Here is a 27,123-nt window from a genome sequence, read left to right as displayed (position 1 = left end):
ACTCCCAGGTCTTCTTCGTCGGACACGGGGAGCCGTAGCAGCGAGCCGCTACCTCCGCCCCCGCCGCACGTGGAGCTGCGGCGAGTGGGCGCCGTCAAGGCGGCCGGGGGAGCCTCCGGTAGTCGCGCCAAGCGCATCTCCCAGCTCTTCCGGGGCTCGGGGACCGGGACCTCGGGGTCCGGCGGCGCGGGAGGCCCTGGGACCCCGGGGGGTGCGCAGCGCTGGGCCAGCGAGAAGAAGCTGCCGGAGCTGGCGGCGGGCGTGGCCCCCGAGCCCCCGCTGGCCACCCGCGCCTCGGCGTCCCCGGGGGTCCTCAAGATCTTCGGCGCCGGACTGGCATCGGGCGCCAACTACAAGAGCGTGCTGGCCACGGCGCGCTCCACGGCGCGCGAGCTCGTGGCCGAGGCTCTAGAGCGCTACGGCCTGGCCGGCAGCCCCGGTGGCGGCCCGGGCGAGAGCAGCTGCGTGGACGCCTTCGCTCTGTGCGACGCACTGGGCCGGCCCGCGGCGGCGGGCGTGGGAAGCGGCGAGTGGCGGGCGGAGCACCTGCGCGTGCTGGGCGACTCAGAGCGCCCGCTGCTGGTGCAGGAGCTGTGGCGGGCGCGGCCCGGCTGGGCGCGGCGCTTCGAGCTGCGCGGTCGCGAGGAGGCACGGCGCCTGGAGCAGGAGGCCTTTGGGGCTGCAGATGGCGAAGGTGAGCTGCGGGCGGGGCTCTGGGGCGGGCACTCCGGGCCAGAGAGGCGGGGTCCGTGGGGCGGGGCCTGGGCGGGGCTTGTGGGACCCGCGGGCTGGCTGGGGGCGGGGCCCGCGGGAGGGGACTGGACGGTGCGTGTAGGACTCTAGCAGGTGGAACGCAGAGCTAGAGCAGGGCCGGGGGCGGCAAGATGGGCGGGCCTGAGAGTTGGGTGGGGCTTGTTGATTGAGCAGGAGTTTTACGGGGGCCGAGGCTGGGGCTTAGGCGGGGCGGGGGCTGGTTGCTGGTGGTGGCTTGGAGTGGCCTGAAGTGGTTCCGAATTGGGGTTAGGGCCTTCTGCAGGTATTTCAGACTGCCTTGGAGGAGGTGGGGTGTGTAGCGGGGTCTGCGGAGTAGTAGATCCTGAGGAGCGTTTGTGGAATGGGCAGGAGTCCGCAGGGACCTGAGGGATTCGCCCTGTGTGGTAGGTTAGAGGACACTAACAATTTGCTGACCTTTGAAAGTTTCTTTCTCTACCCAATCCCCACTTTCTGGTAGGGTTTCTGCGAGGTCTGTTAGGTGTACATCCTGCAGCTTAGTGGCTTAAAATGTATTCTTCTTCGATGTGGTTTCTTGGGGCCAATTGGGAGAAAGTGAAATCAATAGCGCAACTGTTTTGATACTGAATATTGACAAGGGTCTTTTTGAATTAAAGAACTAGTCCTGGCCGGGCGTGGTGGCTCACACCTGTAATCCTAGCACTTTGAGAGGCTGAGGCGGGCGGGATCACCTGAGGTCGGGGGTTCGAGACCAGCCCGGCCAACATGGTGAAACCCTGTCTCTTCTAAAAATACAAAACTTAGCCAAGCGTGGTGGCGCATGCCTGTAATCCCAGCTACTCGGGAGGCTGAGACATGAGAATCATTTGAACCCGGGAGGCAGAGGCTGCAGTGAGCCGAGATCGCGCCACTGTACAACAGCCTGGAGAACAGAGCGAGACTTCCTCAAAAAGACAAAAAACGAAAAAAAAAAAAAAAAAAAACTGTCCTCCAGAAAAAGAAAAAGGAGTTGGAGAGACCTAGGAGCCGGAGGAGTAAGCCCGAACAATGTTCTCGGGAGCGATGCAGAGCAGATGGGCGGGGCCTGTGGTGGGGCGGGGCTTGTGGAAAAGCGTGGCCTGGCGCACAAAGTGTTGGGTCGCGCGAGGAGTGGTGGCATGTAGTGCGCATGGGTCTCTGTGGTAGGAGGCAGCTCTGCCAAGTAGGTTGAGGTGGTTATTGAGCAGGGCCTATGTGGGTGGAGCATAGAAGGGGCGACACCTACGTGAGTGAATACAGGTTCCTAGATCAGGCCTGCTGGGGCTAAGATGGGCGGAGCCTCTGAGGGGCAGGCCTTGGATAAGACGGCCTTAGGCTGGGTTGACTGCCAAGTGGGATCAGATGGGAAAGGAAAGGGCTGGAGGAAGATGACATTGTAGAGGCGAAGGAAGGCCTTGACCTCAGAGAAGGCCAGGCCTGGAACAGAAGGTAGAGTCAATGGTGAAATAGCTGGTGCTGGACCGCGCCTGGCAGGGGTGGGGCCTGGCGCACTGAGAGCAGGAGTCTGCTCAGGGAGCCTTCTAAACGCTTTTCTGTATCTGAGCCTCCCTTTGGGAGATAGAATGTTATCGCAATTAAACTGATGGGCTTGGAACTGGGGTTTGGATTCCAACCCATTCTGTGACAGTTAATCTCAGTAAAATCCTAGGTGAGGATTCAGTGGGATAAAGGGGCACAGGGCTTGGTACAGAGTAGGTGCTTAATAAAGAATGATGATAATAATCATTGTCTCCACCTCCCCACGGACAAAATATCCATTGAGCACCTGGTGTAGGCCACACATTTTCCTTTTTTTTTTTTTTTTTTTTGAGATGGAGTCTTGCTGTGTTGCCCAGGCTGGAGTGCAGTGGCACGATCATGGCTCACTGCGACCTCCACCTCCAGGTTCAAGCAATTCTCCTGCCTCAGCCTCCCGAATAGCTGGGATGACAGGCGCCCACTACCACGCCTGGCTAATTTTTTGTATTTTGAGATGGGGTTTTACCATGTTGGCCAGGCTGGTCTTGAACTCCTGACCTCAAGTGATCCACCCACCTCAGCCTCCCAAAGTGCTGGGATTACAAGCATGAGTCACCGTGCCCGGCCTGGCCACACAGTTTTCAGGGCACTGGGGAATACAGTGGAGACGTTAACAGATGAGGTTTCCACCCTCCCATATCTCACAAGCCTAGTGGAAAACACATTAGTCCATTCATTCAGCTCATTTCCACTCGGTGCCTACTGTGTGCCAGGGTTCTTGCTGGGTCCAGAAAAAGCCCAGAGTACCCGGTGGTGCAGTCACCTGCTTCAACTTGGACTGTCAGGGACGGGTGTTTAGGAAGAGGTGGTTTCAATCTCCTGGAGGGCAGGGTCTTTTCTGTTACCCAGAGACTTGACAGTCTTAAGCATGTAGTAGGTACTCAGTAAATACTTGTTAAAAGAACAAATGGGCCGGGCACGGTGGCTCAAGCCTGTAATCCCAGCACTTTGGGAGGCCAAGACGGGCGGATCACGAGGTCAGGAGATGGAGACCATCCTGGCGAACACGGTGAAACCCCGTCTCTACTAAAAAAATACAAAAAAACTAGCCGGGCGAGGTAGCGCCTGTAGTCCCAGCTACTGGGGAGGCTGAGGCAGGAGAATTGCTTGAACCTGGGAGGCAGAGGTTGCAGTCAGCCGAGATCGTGCCACTGCACTCCAGCCTGGGTAACAGAGCGAGACTCCGTATAGAAAAAAAAAAAAAAAAAAAAAAAAAAAAAAGAATAAATGATTCAATGGAAAAGAATGAATGAAATTCCTGAGCTGAAAACTGCAAGAAGGGTATTAATCAGGAGAGAAAGGTGTTCCAGGCACAGGGAACAGAATACCCAAAAGCCTAAATCCTAAATGTGGGAAGCAGCGTCACCTCTCTGTAACCAGTTATTTGTCTCATCATCTGCAACTCTGTGTCTGTCCCTGTCTTTCCTGGCTCAGCCTCACTGTTTTCCATCTCTCGGCAGGCACGGGCGCCCCTTCGTGGCGGCCACAGAAGAACCGCTCCCGGGCGGCGTCGGGCGGGGCGGCGCTGGCCAGTCCTGGCCAGGTGACGGGATCAGGGGCCCCAGCTGGGTCTGGAGGCAAGGAGCGCTCGGAAAACTTGTCCTTGCGGCGCAGCGTGTCGGAGCTTAGCCTTCAGGGGCGGCGGCGGCGGCAGCAGGAGCGGAGACAGCAGGCACTTAGCATGGCCCCGGGGGCAGCCGACGCCCAAATCGGACCTGCAGACAACGGAGACTTCGATCAGTTGACTCAATGCCTCATCCAGGCCCCCAGTAACCACCCCTACTTCCTGCTGCTCCAGGGCTACCAGGACGCCCAGGTAAGCGCCACCCCAGCCCCGCACGCCCAGAGCCCTATACCCCACCTGTTGGTGGGTGAGCAACAGAACTACAACTCCTAGAATGCCTAGGGGCGCGCTAGCCTCTGGTACTCTAGTGGGGCGTGGTCCCTCAAGGTTCCAGAGTAGAGATTCACAGGTGAGATTTACAGGAGATGGAGAGTAGATGACGGAGAAAGAGTCCATTGGAGTAAGCAATAGGAAAGAGTTCACTTTATTCAAAGTTGGAGGAAAGCACTGTCTTCATTAAGGAGATTCCATTGTAGAAAGAAGATCCCCGCTGGGTGTGCGGTTTACTCCCATAATCCCAGCACTTTGGGAGGCCAAGGTGGAAGAATTGCTTGAGGCCAGAAGTTTGAGACCAACCTGGACAACATAGTGAGATCCTGTCTCTACCAAAAATTAGGCCTGGCGCAGTGGCTCAGGCCTGTAATCCCAGCACTTTGGGAGGCCTTGGTGGGTGGATCATCTGAGGCCAGGAGTTCAAGACCAGCCTGACCAACATGGAGAAATCCCATCTTTACTAAAAATACAAAATTAGCCGGGTGTGGTGGTGTGTGCCTGTAATCCCAGCTACTCAGGAGGCTGAGGCAGGAGAATTGTTTGAACCCAGGAGGCAGAGGTTGCGGTGAGCCGAGATTGTGCCACTGCACCCCAGCCAGGGTGACAGAGCAAGACTCCATCTCAAAAAAAAAAAAAAAAAAAAAAGCCAGGCATGATGGTATACGCTTGTGGTCCCAGCTACTCAGGAGGCTGAGGCAGGAGGATCTCTTGAGCTCAGGAAGTCGAGGCTTCATTGAGCTATGATGGCACCACTGTACCATCACCAGCCTGGGCTACACACAAAGGCCCTGTCTCCAAAATAAATTTTTTTAAAATAAAAATTTTTTTAAATAAAAAATTGTTTTAAAAGAAAGAAGATCCCCTTGGAAATATCTATTTCTTGAATCTGTTTCTTGAGAGGGAGTAACAGGGGATCCGCCTTCTAGGGCAGGGAAGTCATTTGGTGCCTAAGATCATGTTCTGGATAAGCTTGTGTTTTCTTGGTAGGAGTGCACTGACCCCCCGCCATTTTTTTTTTTTTTTTTGAGATGGATTCTCTGTCACCCAGGCCGGACTGCAGTGGCGTGATCTTGGCTCACTACAACCTCCATCTCCCAGGTTCAAGCAATTCTCCTGCCTCGGCCTCCTGAGTAGGTGGGATTATAGGCACCTGCCATGATGCCCAGCTAAATTTTGCATTTTTAGTAGAGACAGGGTGTCGCCATGTTGGTCGGGCTGGTCTCTGAACCCCTGACCTCAAGTGATCCACCTGCCTCGGCTTCCCGAAGTGCTGGGATTACAGGCGTGAGCCACCGTGCCCAGCCAGCACTGACCCATTTTTAGAAGGTGATGCTTTACATGGGAACAATTTGACCACTATGGATGGAGGCAGGTGGTATTGATCCTTCTATCTATTTTACATAGCTGGGTACCAATAGAACTTGATTGGTACGAAAGAGGAAGAAAGGATTGGTGATTGAGGATCAGTGGGAAGGTACTGCATTAATAGAAATGTAATGTGTTGTCTGGGCACAGTGGCTCACTCCTGTAATCCCAGCACTTTGGGAAGCCGAAGCAGGAGGACCACTCGAGCCCAGAAGTTTGGGACCAGCCTGGGCAACAGTGAAATCTCGTCTCTACAAAAAAGGACAAAAAATTACCCAGGTGTAGTGGCACCTATCTGTAGTCTCAGCTACTCAGGAGGCTGAGGCAGGAGGATCCCCTGAGCCCAGGGAGGTCTAGGCTGCAGTAAGCTGTTATCACACCACTGCACTCCAGCAGGGAGAGTGAGTAATGTGTTATTTATATATATTCATTTCACATAAATATTCATTTATGTGCAGTGATGGGGGAATTATCCTTATGGTGTGGCCAACCGATGGTTAATAATGGTACAGCCAAGCTAAACAAGTATAGCTGGGACCAATGGCAAAACCTTGTCTCTATAGAAAATGAAAAACAAAAAGAAGGTGGTATAGCTTATTCGACAGTTCCATTTTTACGGTCACAGAAAGATCCAACTGGGTTAGGCAGCTTACTGTGTATATGGGTGAGAGGTAAGACTCTCTTCAGGAAAGAGATTGCATGGAGAAATTCATTCCTCCTTGTGGGGGCAAGGAGATGGGGAGAGCTCACTGTAGTAAAAGGATTGTATATACTGTAACAGCTATTCCTCTGGACAAGGCTGGAGAACACAAGGGTCTCTTTTGGGAAGGTGGTCAAATTGGAAGGACATATTCTTCCAGGTGGCAGTTCAAAGTAAGCCTGGGCAACATAGTGAGACCTCGTCTGTATAAAAAACGAAAAACAGGCTGGGCGGTGGCTCACGCCTGTAATCCCAGCATTTTGGGAGGCTGAGGCGGGCAGATCATGAGGTCAGGAGATCGAGACCATTCTGGCTAACACGGTGAAAACCCATCTCTACTAAAAATACAAAAATTAGCTGGGCGTGGTGGCGGGCACCTGTGGTCCCAGCTACTCGGGAGGCTGAGGCAGGAGAATGGTGTGAACCTGGGAGGCGGAGGCTGCAGTGAGCCGAGATTGCTCCACTGTACTCCAGCCTGGGCGACAGAGTGAGACTCCATCTCAAAAAAAAAAAAAAAAGAAAAAAAAAAAAAAAATTAGCCAGGCGTGGTGGTGTATGCCTGTAATTCTAGCTACTCGAGAGGCTGAGGTAGGAGGATCACTTGAGTCCAGGAGGTGAAGGCTGCAGTGAACCAAGATAATGCCACTGCACTCCAGCCTGGATGATAGAGTGAGAGACCCTGTCTCAAAAAAAAAAAAAAAAAAAAAAAAAAAAAAAAAAAAAAAGAAAAAAGAAAAGAAAAGAAAAAGAAAAAAAAAGGTCTCATTGGAATTGTTCACTCCTTGGAGGCAGGAATAGCAGGTGAATCTATTGTAGGAATTCATCTGGGTTTGTTGATTAATGGAGTGGCTGTGATGTGAGAGTTCACTGTAGGTGCTGAGAAAGCATCCCTTCCTGGGCGAGGGAGCAGGAGAGCCCACTGTAGAAAGGGGGCTTATTATTTTGAGTCTCCCATTCCTTCAGACAGGAATGAGGAACAGGAGATTCCACCCTCAGAAGTGGTAAGACTGGAAAGGCCCATTTTTCTACAAGGACAGATGAGCAAATCTTTAGGAGGTAGGAGTCTTTTGGAAACATCCATTCGTGGGGTAGGGGTAATGGTAGAATTGAGTGTACAAGGGGGATCTATGCATATCAAGATGCCTGTTGTCTCAGACATGGTTGGTGAACGGAAGGCAGTCAAATTGAGTGGTTCTATATTTATGGAAGGGAGATGAGAGCCCATTTTTTAGGACGAGGTCTTCTGGAATGCCTGTCTTCATTTGGTAAATGAGATGGAACACTCTGGTAAGAAGAGGTTGTCCGTGAAGACATTTATCTATACGTGGAGTTACCGGAAGAGCCCACTATATGGAGATCTTTTTGGAGATGCCCTTTTTGGGGATTGGAATATTGAGAACATCCATTGATGGAAGGGGGACTATCTCTTTGAAATCCTCCATCAGGGGACTGGGAGTAATAGGTGAGTCCATTGTAGGAGGATGTCTCTTTGGAAGTGAGATCATCATGGTGTGGGAAATGAGTAAGTCCACTGTAGAAAGGGGATCTCCTTAGACGTGCGTACTCAGGGGGAGAAGAAATTGGAGGAAACTTTTGTTCCAAGAGAACCTCTCTCTCTCTTTTTGAGACAGAATTTCACTCTTTTTGCCCAGGCTGGAGTGCAATGGCACGATCTCGGCTCACTGCAACCTCCACCTCCCAGGTTCAAGTGATTCTCCTGCCTCAGCCTCCCAAGTAGCTGGGATTACAGGCATGAGCCACCTCGCCTGGCTAATTTTATATTTTTAGTAGAGACAGGGTTTCTCCATGTTGGTCAGGCTGGTCTCGAACTCCCTACCTCAGGTGATCCGCCTGCCTTGGCCTCCACTGTGCCTAGCCTCTTTTTTTTGAGTCTCACTCTGTTGCCCAGGCTAAAGTGCAGTAGCGTGATCTTGGCTCATTGCAACCTCCACCTCCTGGGTTCAAGCGATTCTTGTGCCTCAGCCTCCCAAGTAGCTGGGACTACAGTCATGCACCACCATGCCTAATTTTTGTATTTTTAGTAGAGACGGGTTTCATCATGTCTGGTCTTGAACTCTTGACCTCAGGTGATTCACCTGCCTCCGCCTCTCAAAGTACTGGGATTACAGGCATCAGCCACTATGCCCGGTCCAAGGGTATCTCTTTACAAGTACCCATTCATTGCTTTAGGAATATTGAGAGAAACTATTATTGGAAGGGGAAATATATCTGGAAGCCTTTATCATGGTGGGGTGGGGGTGAAATAATGGACAGGTGGGACCAGGGATGGGGAAAAGGAGATTTCCTTGGAAAGGTCCATTCTTTGAGGAAGAGTGTAGTTGGACAGTTCATTTTAGAAATGGGGATCTCCTTGGAAGCATCTAATGCTTGAGGGAAAGAAATAGTAGAGCCCACGTTAAGAAATGGTCTCTGACCATCTCTGGAGGTCAGGAGATGGAGACCATCCTGGCGAACACGGTGAAAACCCGTCTCTACTAAAAATACAAAAAAAAATTAGCCAGGCGAGGTAATTCCTGTCTGAAGGAATGGGAGACCCAAAATAATAAGCCCCCTTTCTACAGTGGGCTCTCCTGCTCCCTCGCCCAGGAAGGGATGCTTTCTCAGCACCTACAGTGAACTCTCACATCACAGCCACTCCATGAATCGACAAACCCAGATGAATTCCGGACTACAGCCGGGCGCCTGTAGTCCCAGCTACTTGGGATGCTGAGGCAGGAGAATGGCGTGAACCCGGGAGGCGGCGGAGCTTGCAGTGAGCGGAGATCACGCCACTGCACTCCAGCCTGGACGACAGAGTGAGAGTCCGTCTCAAAAAAAAAAAAGGAGGGGTCTCCTTGTACATAGCCGGTCTTTGGGATGGGTGTTATGGGACCATCCACCACACAAAGTGCCTGGAAGAGTCCACTCAGTGGCGTTGGGGGTGCTTAGACAGTCCTTTGAGATCCCAGATCTCCTTGGAGTGTTCATTCAAAGTCGGTGGGGGGCCGGGCGCGGTGGCTCACGCCTGTAATCCCAGCACTTTGGAAGGCTGAGGTAGCTGGATCACCTGAGATCAGGAGTTCCAGACCAGCCTGGCCAATATGGTGAAACCCTTTCTCTACTAAAAATACAAAAATTAGCCTGGTGTGGTGGCGGGTGCCTGTAATCCCAGCTACTCAAGAGACCGAGGCAGGAGAATTGCTTGAACTCAGGAGGCAGAGGTTGCAGTAAGCCGAGATCGTGCCACTGCACCCCAGCCTGGAGGACAGAGCGAGACTCCATCTCAAAACAAAAAAAAAAAAAAAGGAGAGAGAAGAAAAAAAAAGTTGGTGGGAACAGGAGAGTTGTAGAAAACAGATCTGAAGATCGGTATGGAAGTGATGTCCTTAGTGCATCCTCGTTTCCCCTCCAGGACTTTGTGGTGTATGTGATGACGCGAGAGCAGCACGTGTTTGGTCGAGGTGGGAACTCGTCGGGCCGCGGCGGGTCCCCGGCTCCCTATGTGGACACCTTCCTCAACGCCCCGGACATCCTGCCCCGTCACTGCACAGTGCGCGCGGGCCCTGAGCACCCAGCCATGGTGCGCCCGTCCCGGGGCGCCCCAGTCACGCACAACGGGTGCCTCCTGCTGCGGGAGGCCGAGCTGCACCCGGGCGACCTCCTGGGGCTGGGCGAGCACTTCTTGTTCATGTACAAGGACCCCCGCACTGGGGGCTCGGGGCCCGCGAGGCCGCCTTGGCTGCCTGCGCGCCCCGGGGCCCCGCCGCCGGGCCCTGGCTGGGCCTTCTCCTGTCGCCTGTGCGGCCGCGGCCTGCAGGAGCGCGGCGAGGCACTGGCCGCCTACCTGGACGGCCGTGAGCCAGTCCTGCGCTTCCGGCCGCGCGAGGAGGAGGCGCTGCTGGGCGAGATCGTGCGCGCCGCAGCCACTGGTGCTGGGGACCTGCCGCCCCTCGGGCCCGCCACGCTGCTGGCGCTGTGCGTGCAGCATTCCGCCCGTGAGCTGGAGCTGGGCCACCTGCCGCGACTGCTGGGTCGCCTGGCCCGGCTCATCAAGGAGGCCGTCTGGGTGAGCGCCCCCCAATCCCCATCCAGCCCCACCAGCGCCCCAAGTCCCTTCTCCAGCCTCCCCTCCCCACCTTCAACTCTTCATAACTGGGCTGGATCAAACCACTGTTCCCATGATGCCTCAGGAAGGATTTGGGTTTTTTGTTTTTGTTTTTGAGACGGAGTCTCGCTCTGTTGCCCAGGTTGGAGTGCAGTGGCGGTCTTGGCTCACTGCAACCTCCCCGTCCTGGGTTCAAATGATTCTCCTGCCTCAGCCTCCCGAGTAGCTGGGATTACAGGCGACTGCCAGCACGCCCGGCTAATTTTTTGTATTTTTAGAAGAGCCGGGGTTTCACCATGTTGGCCAGGCTTGTCTGGAACTCCTGACCTCGTGGTTTGCCCGCCTTGGCCTCCCAAAGCGCTGGGATTACAAGTGTGAGCCACCACACCCAGCGTTTTGGGGTTATTAAATAGTAAGGGGCCCCCCATAGAACGCTGGGAGTTGTAGATCCACTGCACTTAAAGGGAAGCCCAAACTGGCCTTAGGAGAACTCACCTAAGCATGAACACCTTAGGAAGAAGCCATTATGGGAGATGGTGGGGGAGAGATCCCACTGGATGAGAAGTTGGGAGAGGTCAATGTGAGAATTCACTGCAGCCCATTGGGCTCGGAGTTTGGATAGTAGTGAGCAAATTCATTCTTGGAGGCGAGGAAGCACAAAGCCACTGGACCTACAGATGGAAGTTCCAGAAAGAAACCATTCAGAGTGGGGGAAACGTTCCATCCTATTCAGCTAGGGCCTAACCAGAGAGGTTTCAGGAGTTTCTTGAGGGTAAAAATTGGAGAAGAGGACCTGAAGGAGCTACACCACTCATAATTATAGAGTGTGTGTGTTTTAAAAAGTAAGGAGAGACCATTCTAAAGCTTGTGGGATTAGAATTTTTCTGAAGAGCTGGGCGTGGTGGCTTATGCCTGTAATCCCAGCACTTTGGGAGGCCGAAGTGGGCAGATCACCTGAAGTTGGGGGATCGAGACCATCCTGGTTAACATGGTGAAACCCTGTCTCTATTAAAAATACAAAAAATTAGTCGGGCATGGTGGCACATGCTTGTAATTCCAGCAACTTGGGAGGCTGAGGCAGGAGAATCGCTTGAACCTGGGAGGCAGAGGTTGCAGTGAGCCGAAATTAAGCCATTGCACCCCAGCCTGGGCAACAACAGGGAAACTCCATCTCAAAAAAAGAAAAAAAGAATCCATATGAAGAGTAAAGGCCAGTTGCAGTGGCTCACACTGTAATCCAACTGCTTTGGGAGGCCAAGGTAGGAGGATCATTTGAGCTCAGGAGTTGGAGACCACCCGGGGCAACATAGTGAGACTCCATCTCTAAGAAAAGTAGGATCAGTCTCTATGAGAATTGTGCTTCTAGAAAAAACAGGGTATTAACTCGTAAGCCCCTCAGTGGATCCCCCTCACCTTGATTCTGATCTTACTGTTCCACAGGAAAAGATTAAGGAAATTGGAGACCGTCAGCCAGAAAAGTAAGAGAAATTCTGAGCAGAGCGGCCTGGGGTGATGCAGGGGTTGGGTTTTGCGTCCAGTTCTGTGTTCACCCCATGCATGTCTCAGTCCAAGTTTCTGCTTCTCCCTGGCACTCAACTTTTCCAGCTGTGCCATGGGGGTTGGTCTTGGTCTCCCACTTAGACTTAGATATCTTGGGGTTTGTAAACTATGATGAGGGTTGGGCAGGGATCACAAATTCCTTCCTCTTTTTCAAGCCACCCTGAGGGGGTCCCCGAGGTGCCCCTGACTCCTGAAGCTGTGTCTGTGGAGCTGCGGCCACTCATGCTGTGGATGGCCAACACCACGGAGCTGCTTAGCTTTGTGCAGGAGAAGGTGCTGGAAATGGAGAAGGAGGCTGACCAAGAGGGTGAGCTCTGACCCAGGCTCAGGCTTGTCCAAGTCTCCCATCATGCCTTGCACCTGGGAACCTGGGCTCCTGGCTGCCAACTTCTGGTTCTCCCTCTTAACCCCAAGCCTGTCCTCAGACCCACAGCTCTGCAATGACTTGGAATTATGTGATGAGGCCATGGCCCTCCTGGATGAGGTCATCATGTGTACCTTCCAGCAGTCTGTCTACTACCTCACCAAGGTTGGCCCTTGCCTCTTACTTCCTGTTTGACATAGCGTCACTTCCTGTTTCACTTAACATCACTTCCTGTTTGTGGTAACATCACTTCTTGTTTGAACTACACTGTGTGGCTCTGATGTCACTATTTGACCAAGATTTTCTGCTTCTCTGACATGACATCCCATCTCACCCAAGGACTTTGCTGTTCTGACACCACTTGTTTGATCTTACATCACTTCCTGCCTTTCTGGCTTCTTTTCCTTTGTAATCATCACCTGGGCAAATGTGGTGGTTCACATCTGTAATCCTGGCACTTTGGGAGGTCGAGGTGTGTGGATCACTTGAGGTCAGGAGTTTGAGACCAGCCTGGACAACATGGTGAAACTCCATCTCTACTAAAAATACAAAATTAGCCACGCGTGGTGGCCTGCGCCTGTAATTCCAGCTATTGGAGAGGCTGAGGCACAACAATCACTTGAACCTGAGAGGCGGATGTTGCAGTGAGCCAAGATTACTTCATGCCACTGCACTCCAGCCTGGCAGATGGAGCAAGACTCCGTCTCAAAAAAATAAAGCCAGGCGCAGTGGCTCACGCGTGTAATCCCAGCACTTTGGGAGGCCAAGGTGGGTAGATCACGAGGTCAGGAGTTTGAGACCAGACTGATCAACATGGTGAAACCCCGTTTCTACTAAAAATACAAAAATTAGCTCGGTGGTGCCTGTAATCCCAGCTACTCAGGAGACTGAGGCAGGAGAATCGCTTGAACCCAGGAGGCAGAGGTTGCAGCGAGCTGAGATTGCACCACTGCACTCCAGCCTGGGCGACAGAGCGAGACTCCATCTCAAAAAAAAAAAAAAAAAAAAAAGTAGTAATCACCACTTTTGACAGGCTGACCTCACTACTTGGTAACAGTCACCATTACCACCTTCTGAATCTCCCATTTTCTAAGTCTACTCTTCAGTCACTGTTAAGTTTTATATATAATAGATAGATAAATGATTGATAGATAGCTAGAGATCAAATAGTGCCAGGAACTGATTTAAACTGAAGATCCTCTTTCATCAGGCCCCACTTCCTTCGCTTGCTGACCTCACTTCCTACAGTTCTGAATTCACTTCCCTTTCAGAAACACAGATCTTTGTCTCTGAGTGCCCTTCCTGGAAGGGCCTGCTTTCTGCCCCAGTCTCCCCACCACTACCCTTGACCTAATACCGCTTCGTGGCATTCTTAGGGTTTCCGGCTTATGGTGTGCCTGATGCCCTATCTGCAAGAATGAGAGAGGATCTTTTGGGACAGATGACTATCAGTCTCTAAGTTCCTCTAGCAGCCTAGATTGTGAAGCCCTTTCCTCCTTCACTTCCTGTACATTCCTGCCAAGTGTGCTTTCATTTCTTCTGTTTCTGACCTCATTTCCTGTCCTTGGCCTGATCTCACTTTCCACTGGCAAACTGCCATCCCACTCCCACTTCCTGATTCTCCATTCTTTTTCTTTCCTCGGGGAATTTGGGATGAATAATTCTTTGACTGAAAGGGAACTCTTTGTCCAGTATCCTTTGTCCTCCTTGAGCTGTCTCTGCTGAGAACTACAAGTCCCACAATGCACAAGAGGTGATCTTAAAATACTCAAGAAACTTACATACCCTTCCACCAAGTAGGGATTTGCTCATGGAGACCCTTTGGGTGTTGACTGTAGAATGGACTACAACTCCCAGGAGACCTTGGTGGAGCTCCCCATTATCTTCATGCTCTATTACCCTGAAGCTTCCTGGGAGTTGTAGTCCAATCACTTGTTTCCCCTTCTCTATTTCCTCAGACTCTGTATTCAACTCTGCCTGCTCTCCTGGATAGTAACCCTTTCACAGCTGGGGCAGAGCTGCCGGGGCCTGGTGCGGAGCTGGAGGCCATGCCTCCAGGGTTGAGGCCTACCCTGGGCGTGTTCCAGGCCGCCTTGGAGCTGACCAGCCAGTGTGAGCTGCACCCTGACCTCGTGTCTCAGACTTTTGGCTACTTGTTCTTCTTCTCCAATGCATCCCTTCTCAACTCGCTGATGGAAAGAGGTGAAGGTTGGCTGGGAGCTGTCAGGGAGGCAAAGATGGGAACCACTGAGACTTAGGTCAAAGTAGACACACCACGGGCTCAAGCCTCACCTTTGGGTACCCTGGAGAACAAGCTCCAGATCCCAGGCTGAAGGATAGGAACAGTCTGGGAGGCAGGAGGACAGAGTCCAGCTAACCAACTTCCTCTCATACCTTTAATGCCCACAGGTCAAGGCCGGCCTTTCTATCAGTGGTCCCGAGCTGTTCAAATCCGAACCAACCTGGACCTTGTCTTGGACTGGCTACAGGGAGCTGGGCTGGGCGACATTGCCACTGAGTTCTTCCGGAAACTCTCCATGGCTGTGAACCTGCTCTGTGTGCCCCGCACTTCCCTGCTCAAGGTGACTGCTGGTCAGCTGTACCTGACCCCTGACCTCTGACTCCTCAACCCCCCTCAGCCACCTTCTGTATTCAGCTCACCATTGGAACTCCCCTTGAACCCCATGCCATCCCCAGCTCAGACACTGTGGGTAACACATTGGCAGGTAGAAGGAAGCCAGCACCAACAATGACCAAACTCGGCTGTGTCTGAATCCTGGTGGAACTTACTAAAAATGGCTTCCAGGCCTGGGCCAGGCACGGTGACTCACGCCTGTAATCCCAGCACTTTGGGAGGCCGAGGCGGGTGGATCACGAGGTCAGGAGATCAAGACCATCCTGGCTAACACGGTGAAACCCGGTCTCTACTAAAAAAAAAACCAAAAAATTAGCCAGGCGTGGTGGCGGGCTCCTGTAGTCCCAGCTCCTTGGGAGGCTGAGGCAGCAGAATAGCGTGAACCCGGGAGGCGGAGCTTGTAATGAGCCAAGATTGCGCCACTGCGCTCCAGCCTGGGCAACAGAGCGAGACTCCATCTCAAAAAAAAAAAAAAAAAAGTTTCCAGGCCTGGCGTGGTGGCTCACGCCTATAATCCCAACACTTTGGCAGGCCTAGGCAGGTGGATCACTTGAGGCCAGGAGTTTGAGACCAGCCTGGCCAACATGGCAAAACCCTGTCTCTACTAAAAATACAAAAATTAGCCAGGCATGGTGGCGCACGCCTGTAATCCAAGTTACTCTGGAAGCTGAAGCAGGAGAATCGCTGGAACCTGTAAGGCAGAAGCTGCAGTGAGCCAAGATTGCACCATTGCACTCCAGCCTGGGCAACAGAGCGAGATCTTGTCTCCAGAAAAAAAAAAAAAAAGTTTCCAGGGTCCCTCACTCAGACATGCTGAGTCAGAAAGTCTGGTATGAGACCAAGGAACATGTTGGTTAAAACATTCATTGAACATGAACTACCTGCCAGGCACACTGTTTAGCACTTCTAGTTTAATGCTGACAAAGCTCCATCGAAGTAGGTGACTATTTTTCAGATGAGGAAACAGAATCAGGTAGGACAGGTCACTTGATTTCATTTATTTTTCCTTATTTATTTATTTATTTTTGAGATGGAGTCTCACTCTGTCACCCAGGCTGGAGTGCAATGGCATGATCTCAGCTCACTCCAACCTCCGCCTCCCGAGTTCAAGCGATTCTCCAACCACAGCCTCCTGAGTAGCTGGGATAACAGGCACACGCCACCACACCCGGCTAATTTTTGTAATTTTAGTAGAGACAGGGTTTCACCTTGTTGGGCAGACTGGTCTTGAACTCCTGACCTCAGGGGATTCGCCTGCCTTGGCCTCCCAAAGTGCTGGGATTACAGGCATAAGCCACCATGCCTGGCCAGTTTCAATTATTTGTATTTTCCTTTCTTTTTATTTATTTTTTAAAATTTTATTTATTTATTTATTTTTTGAGACTGAGTCTGGCTCTGTCGCCCAGGCTGGAGTGCAGTGGCTGGATCTCAGCTCACTGCAAGCTCCACCTCCCGGGTTTACGCCATTCTCCTGCCTCAGCCTCCCGAGTAGCTGGGACCACAGGCGCCCGCCACCTCGCCTGGCTAGTTTTTTGTATTTTTTAGTAGAGATGGGGTTTCACCGTGTTAGCCAGGATGGTCTCGATCTCCTGACCTCGTGATCCGCCCGTCTCGGCCTCCCAAAGTGCTGGGATTACAAGCTTGAGCCACCGCGCCCGGCCTCCTTTCTTTTTAAATATCTTACAAAACTGTTCCCCATAGACATTTATTTATTTATATCAAATGTTTATAATGGGCTGGGTGTAGTGGCTTATGCCTGTAATGCCAGCACTTTGGGAGGCCAAGGTGGGAGGACCACTTGAGCCCAGGAGTTTGAGACCAGCAGGCAACACAGGGGAGACACCATCTCTACCAAAAATTTTAAAAATTAGCCAGGTGTGGTGGCACACATCTGTGGTCCCAGCCAGAAGCAGAGATGGAAGGACTGCTTGAGTCCAGGTGGTTGAGGCTGCAGTGAGCCACAATCATGCCACTACACTCCAGCATGGGTGACAAAGGAAGACCCTGTTTCAAAACAGTAAGGAAGTTTACCATGCATTTAATAAACCCCAGGCAGCATTCCAAGTACTTTACAATTTTGCCATATTGCATCCTCATACCAACTCTATTAGATAGTTCCTGTTCTCCAAATTTATGGATGAGGAGACTAGGGGATGGTGACCTGCCAGAAGGTAATAAGTGACCCACTGGGATTTTTGAACTCAGGCAGTTTAGGTGGAGTCTCTGATGTTAAGTGCATTGATGGTTCTGATGTCAGCTACATCAGGTGCAGACATCGTCAAACAGATACAAAGAGTGGCTACCACAGAATAATGAATCCCAGCTAGGCGCAGTGGCTCATGCCTGTAATCCTAGCACTTTGGGAAGCTTGAGACCAGCCTGGGCAGCATAGTGAGATCCTGTCTCTACAAAAAATTAACCAAGTGTGGTGGCATGTGCTTGTAGTCACAGCTGCTCTGGAGGCTGGGGCCAAGGATCACTTGAGCCCAGGAGTTTAAGGCTGCAGCAAGCCATGATCGCACCATTGCACTACAGCCTGGGTGACAGAGTGAGACCCTGTCTCTTTAAGGACAAAAAATAAATAATAATAATAATAATAATCCCCAAGTACCATCGTCATATTCAATAATATAAACGAATGGCCAATCTTATTTACTTCCAGCCCACTCATTTCCTGTATCCTCATTTATCCTGAGGCAAATCACATTTTAAAAAATTGCTGGGAGCACACCCTTCCCCACCATCACTTTGGTGATAAACAGACTTCACAGTGCCCGGAAGACACTGCAGAGATGCCATTATCTTCCCGCCACACCCACTCCCGTTATGGAAGCCCTTCCATTTCACTTCTCAGCTGCCCCGTAATGACCATCAACCTCTCACCTGGTCTTCCCACCAGGCTTCCTGGAGCAGCCTAAGAATGGACCACCCCACCTTGACCCCCGCCCAGCTGCACCATCTGCTCAGCCACTACCAGCTGGGCCCTGGCCTCCAGCCGCCAGCCGCGTGGGACCCTCCCCCTGCAGAGCGGGAGGCTGTGGACACAGGTGAGGAACAACGGGATACAGCATTGGGGCTGTCAGCTTTCTTCTTCTTCTGAGACGGAGTCTCACCCTGTCACTCAGGCTGGAGTGCAGTGTGCGATCTCGGCTCACTGCAACCTCTGCCTCTCAGGTTCAAGCAATTCTCCTGCCTCAGCCTCCTGAGTAGCTGGGATTACAGGCGCGCGCCACCACGCCTGGCTAATTTTTTGTATCTTTAGTAGAGACGGGGTTTCACCATGTTGGCCAGGCTGGTCTCGAACTCCTGACCTCGTGATCTGCCCGCGTCGGTCTCCCAAAGTGCTGGGATTACAGGCGTGAACCACCGCACTTTTCTTCTTTTCTCAGGATCTTGGAGTCCAGATCCCCAGTCTCCTTCTAAACCGATTCTGGACCCCTGTCCCTCTCCACCAGGACATAAGTGCAGGACCCAGCCCCTTCCCCCCTCAAGATACAGGAGTTCAAGCCCCCAGCTCCCTTTATTCTCAGTGGTTCGCATCCCTAGTCCATTCCCTCCACCAGCCACCCACCCACCACCCCTAGGAGTCCAGGTCTCGGGACTTTCACTCCCCTGAACTTGACTCCTCCACCTTTAGGAATCTGTAAGGCAAGTTCCGACCCCCTCCTCGGGGATTTGGGACGCCGTTTCCCAGGCAGTAGTGGCTTTCCATCGTCTGAATTACAACTTCCATCATGCCCAGGGACTCCTAGAGTAGCGTGTGAACGGACCCTGCCCCAGGAGTTGCTGGGGTTTGAAGTTTTTTTCTTCCTTTGGGTGTGACGCAGCCTCTCCCCGATGCAACTACCTCACTCCCACTTTCAGACTCTAACCCCGCCTACTTCGGTCTCACAGGTGACATCTTCGAAAGCTTCTCCTCGCACCCGCCCCTCATCCTGCCCCTGGGGAGCTCGCGCCTGCGCCTCACTGGTCCAGTGACGAACGACGCCTTGCATCGTGAACTCCGCAGGCTACGCCGCCTCCTCTGGGATCTTGAGCAGCAGGAGCTACCAGCCAATTATCGCCATGGGCCTCCCGTGGCCGCGTCTCCATGAGAACCAATACCAAACGAGAGCGCGCACCTTGAAATGTCGCGGGCTTCCACTGACAGGAGCCCGCCTGGGCGCAGAGCTTTATGGGAGTTGTAGTTCTTGTCGCGCGTGGAATGTTGGGAGATTGAGTTTTCGGGAAGCAGCGGATGGGACGGTGGGAGCACGGGCTTAGGATGTGAATGCCAAGGACAAATAAAGGTATCTGTGGTATCGGCAGCGCCTCGATTGTTAAGACTTGGGGGCGCTAATGATGGTTTTCTGCAGAACAAGGTTGCAGGGCCCTTGTCTGGGCCCCTGCCGAGTCTGAGTAGGTATTTATAGCCACGGCCTTGGCTCGCCCTTTTGCATGTAATCCAATCCAAGAGCACAGGAGCTTCCCACACCCCTCAGAACACGGCCCTAAGCTTGCTCTGCCGATTATAAGGCCCTCAGTCCTGCCAGTGGGAACCAGCGATGTCTCCCTTCGACCCCCACCCGCAAATCCATACTCCAGCCCCCTCCTCCCTCAGACCCAGGAATCTGAGTCCCCAGCCCCCTCTGGACCTTTGCCTGCTGGGCACACTGCCGAATCCCAACACCTCTGTCCCCGTTCCCAGCACCCCAGAGGCCCCCGCCTCTTTTTCTTCAAACCCAGGAGTCGAGGTCCCCATCCCTCTCCTTTCTTGGATCCAGGAATCTGGGCCCCCAGTTTGAACTTTTCACTCCCCTGAACTTGACTCCAGTTGCTGCGTCAGGGAAAAAGTAGGTGACAGGTGGCACCTGCCGGCAGGGCCGGGACACGACCACCTGCCGCTGCTGCTCACTCGGCGCCCCTCTCCGGGCACCTGCTTCTGTCAGTCCGCCTGCCACCGCTCCACCCCACCCCACAGCCCCAGGACGCGCAGGGGGAGCGAGCCGGGGAACCCTGGCGTCCCCCCTCTACGCCCCAGCATCCCCCCAGGCCCGCTCAGGCCCTCCCAGCGGGTGCTCCCACCCCTTCTCAGGGTCCCCAGCGGGGCTCCCGGCACACCCCAGGAAGGTGGGTTGGAGGCGGTCCCAGGCTGGTGGGGCGGAGCCTGCGGTGTCCAGCCTCGGCCTCTAGACTCATCCTGCCCCAGAGCACAGCTTCGCCGAGCCCACCTGGTGAGAAGCCCCTGGGGTGGACGGGGGGCGCACTCCTCAACGGTTCTGTCCCCTCTCTGATCCCAGTCCCTTCCCCAGAGACCCTGATGGCTGACACCCCACTCACTCCTTCTCAGATACAGGTCACAGGGACCCTTCTGTTCCTCAGAAACCTATCAGGGCCGGGTTCCCCTCTCCACTCAGGATCTTGGATTCTCTTCTCCTTAGAGTATTGAGTTCCAGCCCTTAACCTCCTTCTCCTTCAAGATTCCAGAGTCCAGGCCCCACTGCTTCCTCCCTTTCCTTGATGCAGGGGTCCCAACCCACAATCCCTTCCTCCTCAGGACCTAGGATTCCCAGATCCCAGGTCCCTCCCCTCCCAGGATACCGGAGTTGAGGCCCTCAGCCCCTGTCTTTCAGACCAGGGGTCTAGGTTCCCAGCTCCCTCCTACCTCGGAGCAAGGTGTCCGGGTCTGCAGTCCCCTCCTCTACAGCCCCTGGGATCCAGAAGTTATGGCCCAAGGCTGCTCCTATTCCCACCTCCCTCGGGCCCTTTCCCTGCTGAATTCACTCACAGGGGCAGCCTTCTGACCTTCTGAGCCAGCCCACTATGGGGCTCCTGCCCTGCCCCCTCTCCGTCCAGGTCCCCATCCCGGCCTTGGCAATGACCCTGGCGGCTTCCTCCCAGCGTTCCCAAATCATTCGCTCCAAGTTCCGATCTGGTGAGAGAGGGCTCTCTTCATGTGTGGGGGATGGGATCCTGAGACTGCTGTACTCTGGGGTGGGAAGGGAGGGGTGGTAGGACCCATGAGGCCTGCGTTTTTTGTGCAAAAGGTCACTGCATAAAGGAGGCCCCAGCACAGGGGTCCAGCTGTGGTGGATCGAGTGTGCAAATGGCTGGTACCACCCTCACGGGGGAGCAATGGGGATTGGAGGCCAGGGGTAGGCATGCAGAGTGTTCGAGCACTGTAGAGAAACAAGGGCTTACTATGGTGCACATGCAGAGGCGGAAGAGCAGAGGAAGGACTTCAGGGGACCAGTGTGCGAGTTTGGGTGAGGGGACAATGAGTTGTCAAGCTGTGAGTGCCAAAGGTCTTGTTTTAGGTCCCAGGGCAAGCAAAAAGTCTGCAAGTATAGCCGGGCATGGTGTTGCATGCCTGTAATCCCAGCTACTTAGAAGGCTGAGGCAGGAGAATAGTTTGAACCTGGAGACGGAGGTTGTGGTGAGCCAAGATCGTGCCATTTCACTCCAGCCTGGAAAACAAGAGCAAAACTCTGTCTCAAAAAAAAAAAAAAAAAAAAAAAAAGTGCCAGTGTTTCGAACTATAGATCAGTTCCTGGGAAGGCAAAGGTACTTCAGTGTGCACATGAGATGTCTGTGTGATTGGATGGGTACAAAGACACCAGAAACCAAAGAGCAAGGAGTGTACAAAAAGGCGCATATATCCAGAGAAGAGCAGAAATGTGCAAAGGGAGATCCTTGCTCCCAAACTGGGGGACAAACCCTGAGTGTGCACATAAGATAGTTAACATTCATCCTGGCCAGGTGTGGTGGCTCATGCTTGTAATCTCAGCACTTTGGGAGGCCGAGACAGGTGGATCACCTGAGGTCAGGAGTTCAAGACCAGCCTGGCCAACATGGCAAAACCCTGTCTCTACTAAAATACAAAAAATTGACGCCAAACGAGGTGGCTCACGCTTGTAGTCCTAGCACTTTGGGAGGCTGAGGTGGGCAGATTGCCTGAGCTCAGGAGTACAAGACCAGCCTGGGCAACACCGTGAAACCCCATCTCTACTAAAATACAAAAAATTAGCTGGGCGTGGCAGCATGCGCCTGTAGTCCCAGCTACTAGGGAGGCTGAGGCAGGAGAATTGCTTGAACTTAGGAGGTGGAGGTTGCAGTGAGTCTAGATCGCGCCACTGCACTCCAGCCTGGGTGACAGAGCAATACTCTTGTCTCAAAAAAAAAAAAAAAAAAAAATTAGCCGGGTGTGGTGGTGGGCACCTGTAATCCCAGCTACTTGGGAGGCTAAGGCAGGAGAATCACTTGAATCTGGGAGGCAGAAGTTGCAGTGAGCCGAGATCATGACATTGCCCTGAAGCCTGGGTGACAGAGCGAGACTCTGTCTCAAAAAAAAAAAAAAAAAAAAAAAAGATAGTTAACATTCATCCTGGGCGACACAGTGAGACCTGTCTCTACAAAAAATAAAAACAAAACAAAAAAATTTAGCTAGGTGTGGTGGTGCATGCCTGTATCCCCAGGTACTCAGGAGACTGAGGTGGGAGGATGGGTTGAGCCTGGGAGTTCAAGGCTGCAGTGAGCTGTGATCGCACCCCTGCACACCAGCCTGGGCTACTGAGCGACACTTTGTCTCTAAAAAAATAAAACAGATTAAAAAAAGGAAAAAAGAGTGTTAACATGGATGCTGAGGCACAGTGGGTCAAGGATGAAGAGTTCAAAAACACGCAAGTGCACGAAAATGGCATGTGTGCAAAACTAGAGCCCAAAGAGATGCACACTTAAAATGTGGATATGCGGAGAGTGTTAACTGTAGGAAGGCCCCCGGATAGCATAGAAAGTAGCAGGAGTGCATGGATAAAGGGAGGCGAGGTGCAAAGGGGCCAGGCTGCCAAGATGGCGATTGCGCAGGGGGTGGGGTGGGCACACGCTTGCTCATGGAGGGGGCAGGTGGAGCCAGGGGCAGGGCTGCCTCCTGCCTGCACGCTGGCTGGCTCGTAGCCCCAGAATGGCGCTGGCCCGCAGCGCTGCGCTGGCAGAGAGCAGGCGGGAGGCCCGAGGAAGGGAGCCTGCTGCCCGCCCACCCGCCCGCACAGGCTGTGTAAGGGGGCTGGGCACGCGTGTCCCGCCAACAACTGCAGCTCCCACCCGCCTGCCAGGCCAGGCTCCTGGACACTCCCTTCCCGCCTTCCTCCTCCCACCTCCCTCCTCCCTCCACAGTCCTCCAGCTTCGGATCCACAGACGGAATCAGGAGCAGAGTAAGTGTGGGCCCCAAAAGGGAGGGGATGGTGACTTCCCCGCCGATTGGGATATCCTGGAATACGGCTGCCAGATAGCCCTCATTGGTTCCTGCAGCTCAGTCCCCATCCCCGGGGAAAGACCAAAATCCCAGCCTGTCCTTTCCCAAGGATCCAGGGGTCCAGGTCTCTGGCCACCCCACCCCTAGGAGCTCTGCTTCCTGCTTCTCCACCCCAATGAGATGCATGAGTTTGGATCCTGCTTCTTTGGAGAAGACGGGCATCCCAGTCTCCACATTTGGTATACACGAGAAGCTCTGGATGTAGTTTTTGTTTTTGTTTTTGTTTTTTTGAGATGGAGTCTTGCTCTGTCGCCAGACTGGAGTGTCATGGCTCAATCTAAGCCCACTGCAATCTCTACCTCCCAGGTTCAAGCGATTCTCCTGCCTCAGCCTCCTGAGTAGCTGGGATTACAGGCAGGCGCCACCACTCCCAGCTAATTTTTGTATTTTTTTTTTGTTTGTTTTTTTGTTTGTTTTTTGAGACGGAGTCTCGCTCTGTCGCCCAGGCTGGAGTGCAGTGGCGCGATCTCGGCTCACTGCAAGCTTCGCCTCCTGGGTTTACGCCATTCTCCTGCCTCAGCCTCCTGAGTAGCTAGGACTACAGGCGCCCGCCACCGCGCCCGGCTAATTTTTTTTTTTTTTTGTATTTTTAGTAGAGACGGGGTTTCACCGTGGTCTCGATCTCCTGACCTTGTGATCCGCCCGCCTCGGCCTCCCAAAGTGCTGGGATTACAGGCGTGAGCCACCGCGCCCGGCAATTTTTGTATTTTTTGTAGAGACGGGGTTTCACCATGTTGGCCAGGTGGGTCTCGAACTCCTGACCTCAAGTGATCCACCCGCCTCAGTCTCCCAAAGTGCTGGGATTACAGACATGAGCCACCGCGGTTGGCCTGGATGTAGCTTTCAGCCTCTCCCTCTCCCCAAGAACCAGGAGTGCAGGCCCCACCCCTGTCCTAGCAAAACCTCAGACATCTGTGATCCTCAGCTACCACACCCCTTTGTGATAGAAAATTCCTGCTTTACTTGAGAATGTAACAATCGGGCCCCCCCACACCTCCGCCCTCAGATCCAGGAGTTCAGGCGCCCAGCTCCCAGCACTCAAGTCTTGCGCCCTGGCCTGCCCTCCCGCACCCCGGGGCCCCGCTTTCCACACAGCCTTGCTCCTCCCGGCCTGGCTTGCTGCCTGCAGGCCTCTCAGGGTCCTTCATCGTCTCTCCAGTCTCGGATCCAGACCCGTGGATCTCAGCCTCAGGCCCTCCTCTGGCCCCGGCCTTGCCCTCAGGCACGGCCCCTTTCCTCTTCAGCCCTGGGGTCCTGCTCCCCGAGCCAGAATATTGTCCTCCTTGGAGGTCCCCAAAGAAGGTGAGTCTCGACCGGAGGGAGAGGTCCCTATGAGAGCCCAGCCTTTGTCTCCCTTGCTGCTGCTGCCATTTTTGCTCCTCTTTGGTGGCACCGAGCTGACTCTACTTTGCATGTAGCCCCGGGGCAGCAAGGTGGGAGCGGCGCTGAAGCCTAGCACACCGTACCTGCTCTTCCAGGAGTCTCCCAAGATCTCCCAACGCTGGAGGGAGTCCAAGCCCAGGGGGAACTTGACATACCACCAGTACATGCCCCCAGAGCCGAGACAGGGATCCAGGGCGGACCCCCAAGCCGAGGGGTCCGCCCTGGGTCCTCCCGGGCCACCTCTGTGGGAAGGGACAGACTCGCAGCAGCCACATCCTAGGTATGATGCCCCTTTCTGTTCTCCCGGGACCCAGAAATTCAGGTCCCAGCATCTTCCTCTCTCAAACCTCGAGTCCACGATTAGGGGATTCGGGCCCCCAACCCCCTCCTCCCCCAGGGTTTAAGAGTCCAGGATCCCAGCCCCTCCCTTTGCCCTTCAAACCCGAGTCTGAACCCCTAGTTCCTCCTCCCCCATGCACAGAAATCTAGCCCCATGTTTGCGCCCTCGGAGACCCAGAATTCTGGGCCCTCACTTTTCTGCATCTTCCCCAGCCCCCCGTTTTTGAGGACCCCAGAACGCCTTTTCCCCCTCTACTCCTCTAACCTTTGTTCACCCCTCACGACTATCACCAGGATGAAGCCCTGTGTTCTCACTCCCTGCCCACCAGGAGTCCCTAGCCCCTCGCCCCCTCCACACAAGTTGGAACTTCAGACCCTTAAACTGGAGGAGCTGACGGTAAGTTTGGGGTGTAACTTTCCAGGCTGGCTCTCTCCTTCGGTGGGGTCCCAGAATTCCAACCCCGCAGCCTCTACCCGCTGGAAATCCAGGACATCGGGTACCCAGTCCCATCGTGTTTTAGGGTCCCAGGAGTCCGGACCCCCAGTGTCTCCTTTCTCGGCTTCCAAATATCCTGTCCGGCTCCCGCCTGCGCCCCGGAGCCCGCCCAGCACTGCCTCTTCCCACCCCCCCTCCCCAGGTCTCAGAGCTCCGGCAGCAGCTGCGCCTGCGGGGCCTCCCAGTGTCGGGGACCAAATCCATGCTCCTGGAGCGCATGCGCGGCGGCGCCCCGCCCCGCGAGCGGCCGAAGCCGCGGCGCGAGGACACTCCCGCGGGTGCTCCCTGGCCGCGCCTCAGGCCCAAGGCCCTGGCAGCCGCCCGGCGTCAGGGCTCGGTGAGGGCGGGGCTATGCGCGTGTGGACCAATGAAGAGAAAGCAAAGTGGGAGGGGCGGGGAGTCGAAAAAACTAGCCAATGAAGTATGGGGGCGTGGATCAGCGGTGGGAAGCCTTGAAGCGAGGGGGCGTGGTTCAGAGCAACCGGGGGAGGATCTTTAGGGAAGAGGAGCTAATGAAAGAATAGGAGGCGAGACCAAAGGAGGGGTTGATGAGCAAGGGGTCGCGACAGGATCAAGGGGTGGAGCCACACGTTGCGAGTGGGTGGGGTTGCGCCCGGTGGGCGTGGCTTATGGGAGCTACCCCTCCTGGCTGTTCTAGGTCAAGCCCAGCGCAGCATCTCACAGGCCACCTCTTCCACGTGCCGTGGATACGGCACCGGCTCCAACTACCACTTCGGCTCCTGCTGCAGCTCCAGCCCTGAACCCTTCCTCAGCGCCGGGCTCACCGGCTCTGACTCTGGAGGAGGAGCTACAGGAAGCGATCCGGAGGGCGCAGGTAAGAGGGTGTGGGTTGAATCCGGCTAGGGTTCTCTAGTCAGGTCCAGGTCGGAGTCCGGAGTTCTCGCCGCATTTCTCCATCCGCAGTTGCTTCCGAACCGGGACATCGATGACATCCTGGAGGATCAGGTGGAGCCTGATGGTAGGATCTGAATTCTTAGATTTAGGGGAGGTAGGGGCTGAGGTTCCGGACTCCTACGTCCAAGGGAGGCATGAGCTGGGGAGCTGGACTCCTGGAAATGGGGTTTAGGGGGCTGGCGCCCGGACCCCTGACTTTCCCAGCTCACGTACCATTCTTTATCCCGCAGACCCCCTGCCCCCCATTCCCCTGGACTTCCCTGGCTCCTTCGACGTGCTGTCCCCTTCCCCGGACTCTGAAGGCCTCTCGTCTGTTTTCTCCTCTTCACTCCCATCTCCCACGAACTCCTCCTCCCCTTCTCCCAGGGACCCCACGGACTCCCTGGACTGGCTGGAGGCCCTGAGCGGGGGTCCTCCTCTGGGTTCTGGTCCCCCACCCCCCAGCATCTTCTCTGCTGACTTATCTGACTCCAGCAGCAGCCGGCTGTGGGACCTGCTGGAGGATCCGTGGTGATGGATTCTGGGATTTACAGAGACAGAGAACTGGTGGGGGTGGAGAGAAGCTCTTTGGGGGAGGAGAGGGAACTACCAGCAGAGCCCCTCCTACCGCAGACACAGGATGGGAGACAACCTCCAACCCCACCTGCCTCCTGAAGTGCTGCTGACATGCAATGCAACTGCCTGAACTTTGCCTACCTGGCCTCCTATTGATCCCCCTCTGGGATGGTACGGTTTGGGGGCTTCTTTTGCTGCTGGCCACAGCAAACAAGCTGCTTGCTGCTTC

The 27,123-nt window shown here is 54.2% G+C and overlaps 2 protein-coding genes and 1 long non-coding RNA gene across 22 annotated transcripts in view; 2 read left to right on the top strand and 1 right to left on the bottom strand.

Moving 5' to 3' along the window:
• Positions 1-19,216, top strand: part of LOC105478655 (ras-interacting protein 1) — a 26,556-nt gene extending 7,340 nt beyond the window's left edge. For 5 of the 7 annotated variants that reach the window (XM_071087361.1, XM_071087360.1, XM_024791884.2 and 2 more), the window contains 10 exons: positions 9-694; positions 3,750-4,105; positions 9,664-10,317; positions 11,797-11,834; positions 12,072-12,223; positions 12,342-12,445; positions 14,239-14,482; positions 14,690-14,862; positions 17,815-17,962; positions 18,810-19,216. In XM_071087361.1, coding sequence (XP_070943462.1) covers positions 9-694; positions 3,750-4,105; positions 9,664-10,317; positions 11,797-11,834; positions 12,072-12,223; positions 12,342-12,445; positions 14,239-14,482; positions 14,690-14,862; positions 17,815-17,962; positions 18,810-19,009 — 2,755 coding nt within the window. In that variant the 3' untranslated portion in view covers positions 19,010-19,216. Of the gene's footprint in view, positions 1-8; positions 695-3,749; positions 4,106-9,663; positions 10,318-11,796; positions 11,835-12,071; positions 12,224-12,341; positions 12,446-14,238; positions 14,483-14,689; positions 14,863-17,814; positions 17,963-18,809 lie in introns of those variants that run through there. The other 2 variants (XM_071087362.1, XM_071087363.1) reach the window with 2 other exon arrangements.
• On the bottom strand, positions 3,868-20,647 carry LOC112426074 (uncharacterized). 3 transcript variants are annotated; one of them, XR_011617759.1, is made up of 4 exons: positions 18,547-18,820; positions 14,352-14,500; positions 10,866-11,027; positions 3,868-4,004 (listed from the first exon to the last, which is right to left on the bottom strand). It is a non-coding gene; the product is annotated as an uncharacterized lncRNA (long non-coding RNA). The 3 variants fall into 3 exon arrangements; XR_011617758.1 differs by lacking the exon at positions 18,547-18,820 and adding an exon at positions 15,071-15,210; XR_003017337.2 differs by lacking the exons at positions 14,352-14,500; positions 18,547-18,820 and adding an exon at positions 20,560-20,647.
• LOC105478656 (MEF2 activating motif and SAP domain containing transcriptional regulator) lies at positions 19,883-27,123 on the top strand. Of its 12 annotated transcripts, none has more exons than XM_011736186.2 (10): positions 19,883-20,128; positions 20,751-20,829; positions 23,067-23,105; positions 24,213-24,508; positions 24,625-24,869; positions 25,223-25,325; positions 25,567-25,761; positions 26,083-26,259; positions 26,349-26,403; positions 26,570-27,123. In XM_011736186.2, the coding sequence occupies exons 2-10, from the start codon at positions 20,772-20,774 to the stop codon at positions 26,851-26,853; spliced, it is 1,452 nt and encodes a 483-aa protein (XP_011734488.2). In that variant the 5' UTR covers positions 19,883-20,128; positions 20,751-20,771; the 3' UTR covers positions 26,854-27,123. The 12 variants fall into 12 exon arrangements, with proteins under 12 accessions (XP_011734488.2, XP_011734493.2, XP_024647657.2 ...); XM_011736191.2 differs by having other exon boundaries at positions 19,888-20,128; positions 24,366-24,508; positions 24,685-24,869; XM_024791889.2 differs by lacking the exon at positions 19,883-20,128 and having other exon boundaries at positions 20,718-20,829; positions 24,366-24,508; positions 24,685-24,869.

The sequence above is a fragment of the Macaca nemestrina genome, chromosome 20, assembly GCF_043159975.1.
Source record: "Macaca nemestrina isolate mMacNem1 chromosome 20, mMacNem.hap1, whole genome shotgun sequence".
Taxonomy (NCBI): Eukaryota; Metazoa; Chordata; class Mammalia; order Primates; family Cercopithecidae; genus Macaca; species Macaca nemestrina.
The sequence above is the reverse complement of the archived record's forward strand: the minus strand, read 5'-3'. Positions and strand labels throughout refer to the sequence as shown.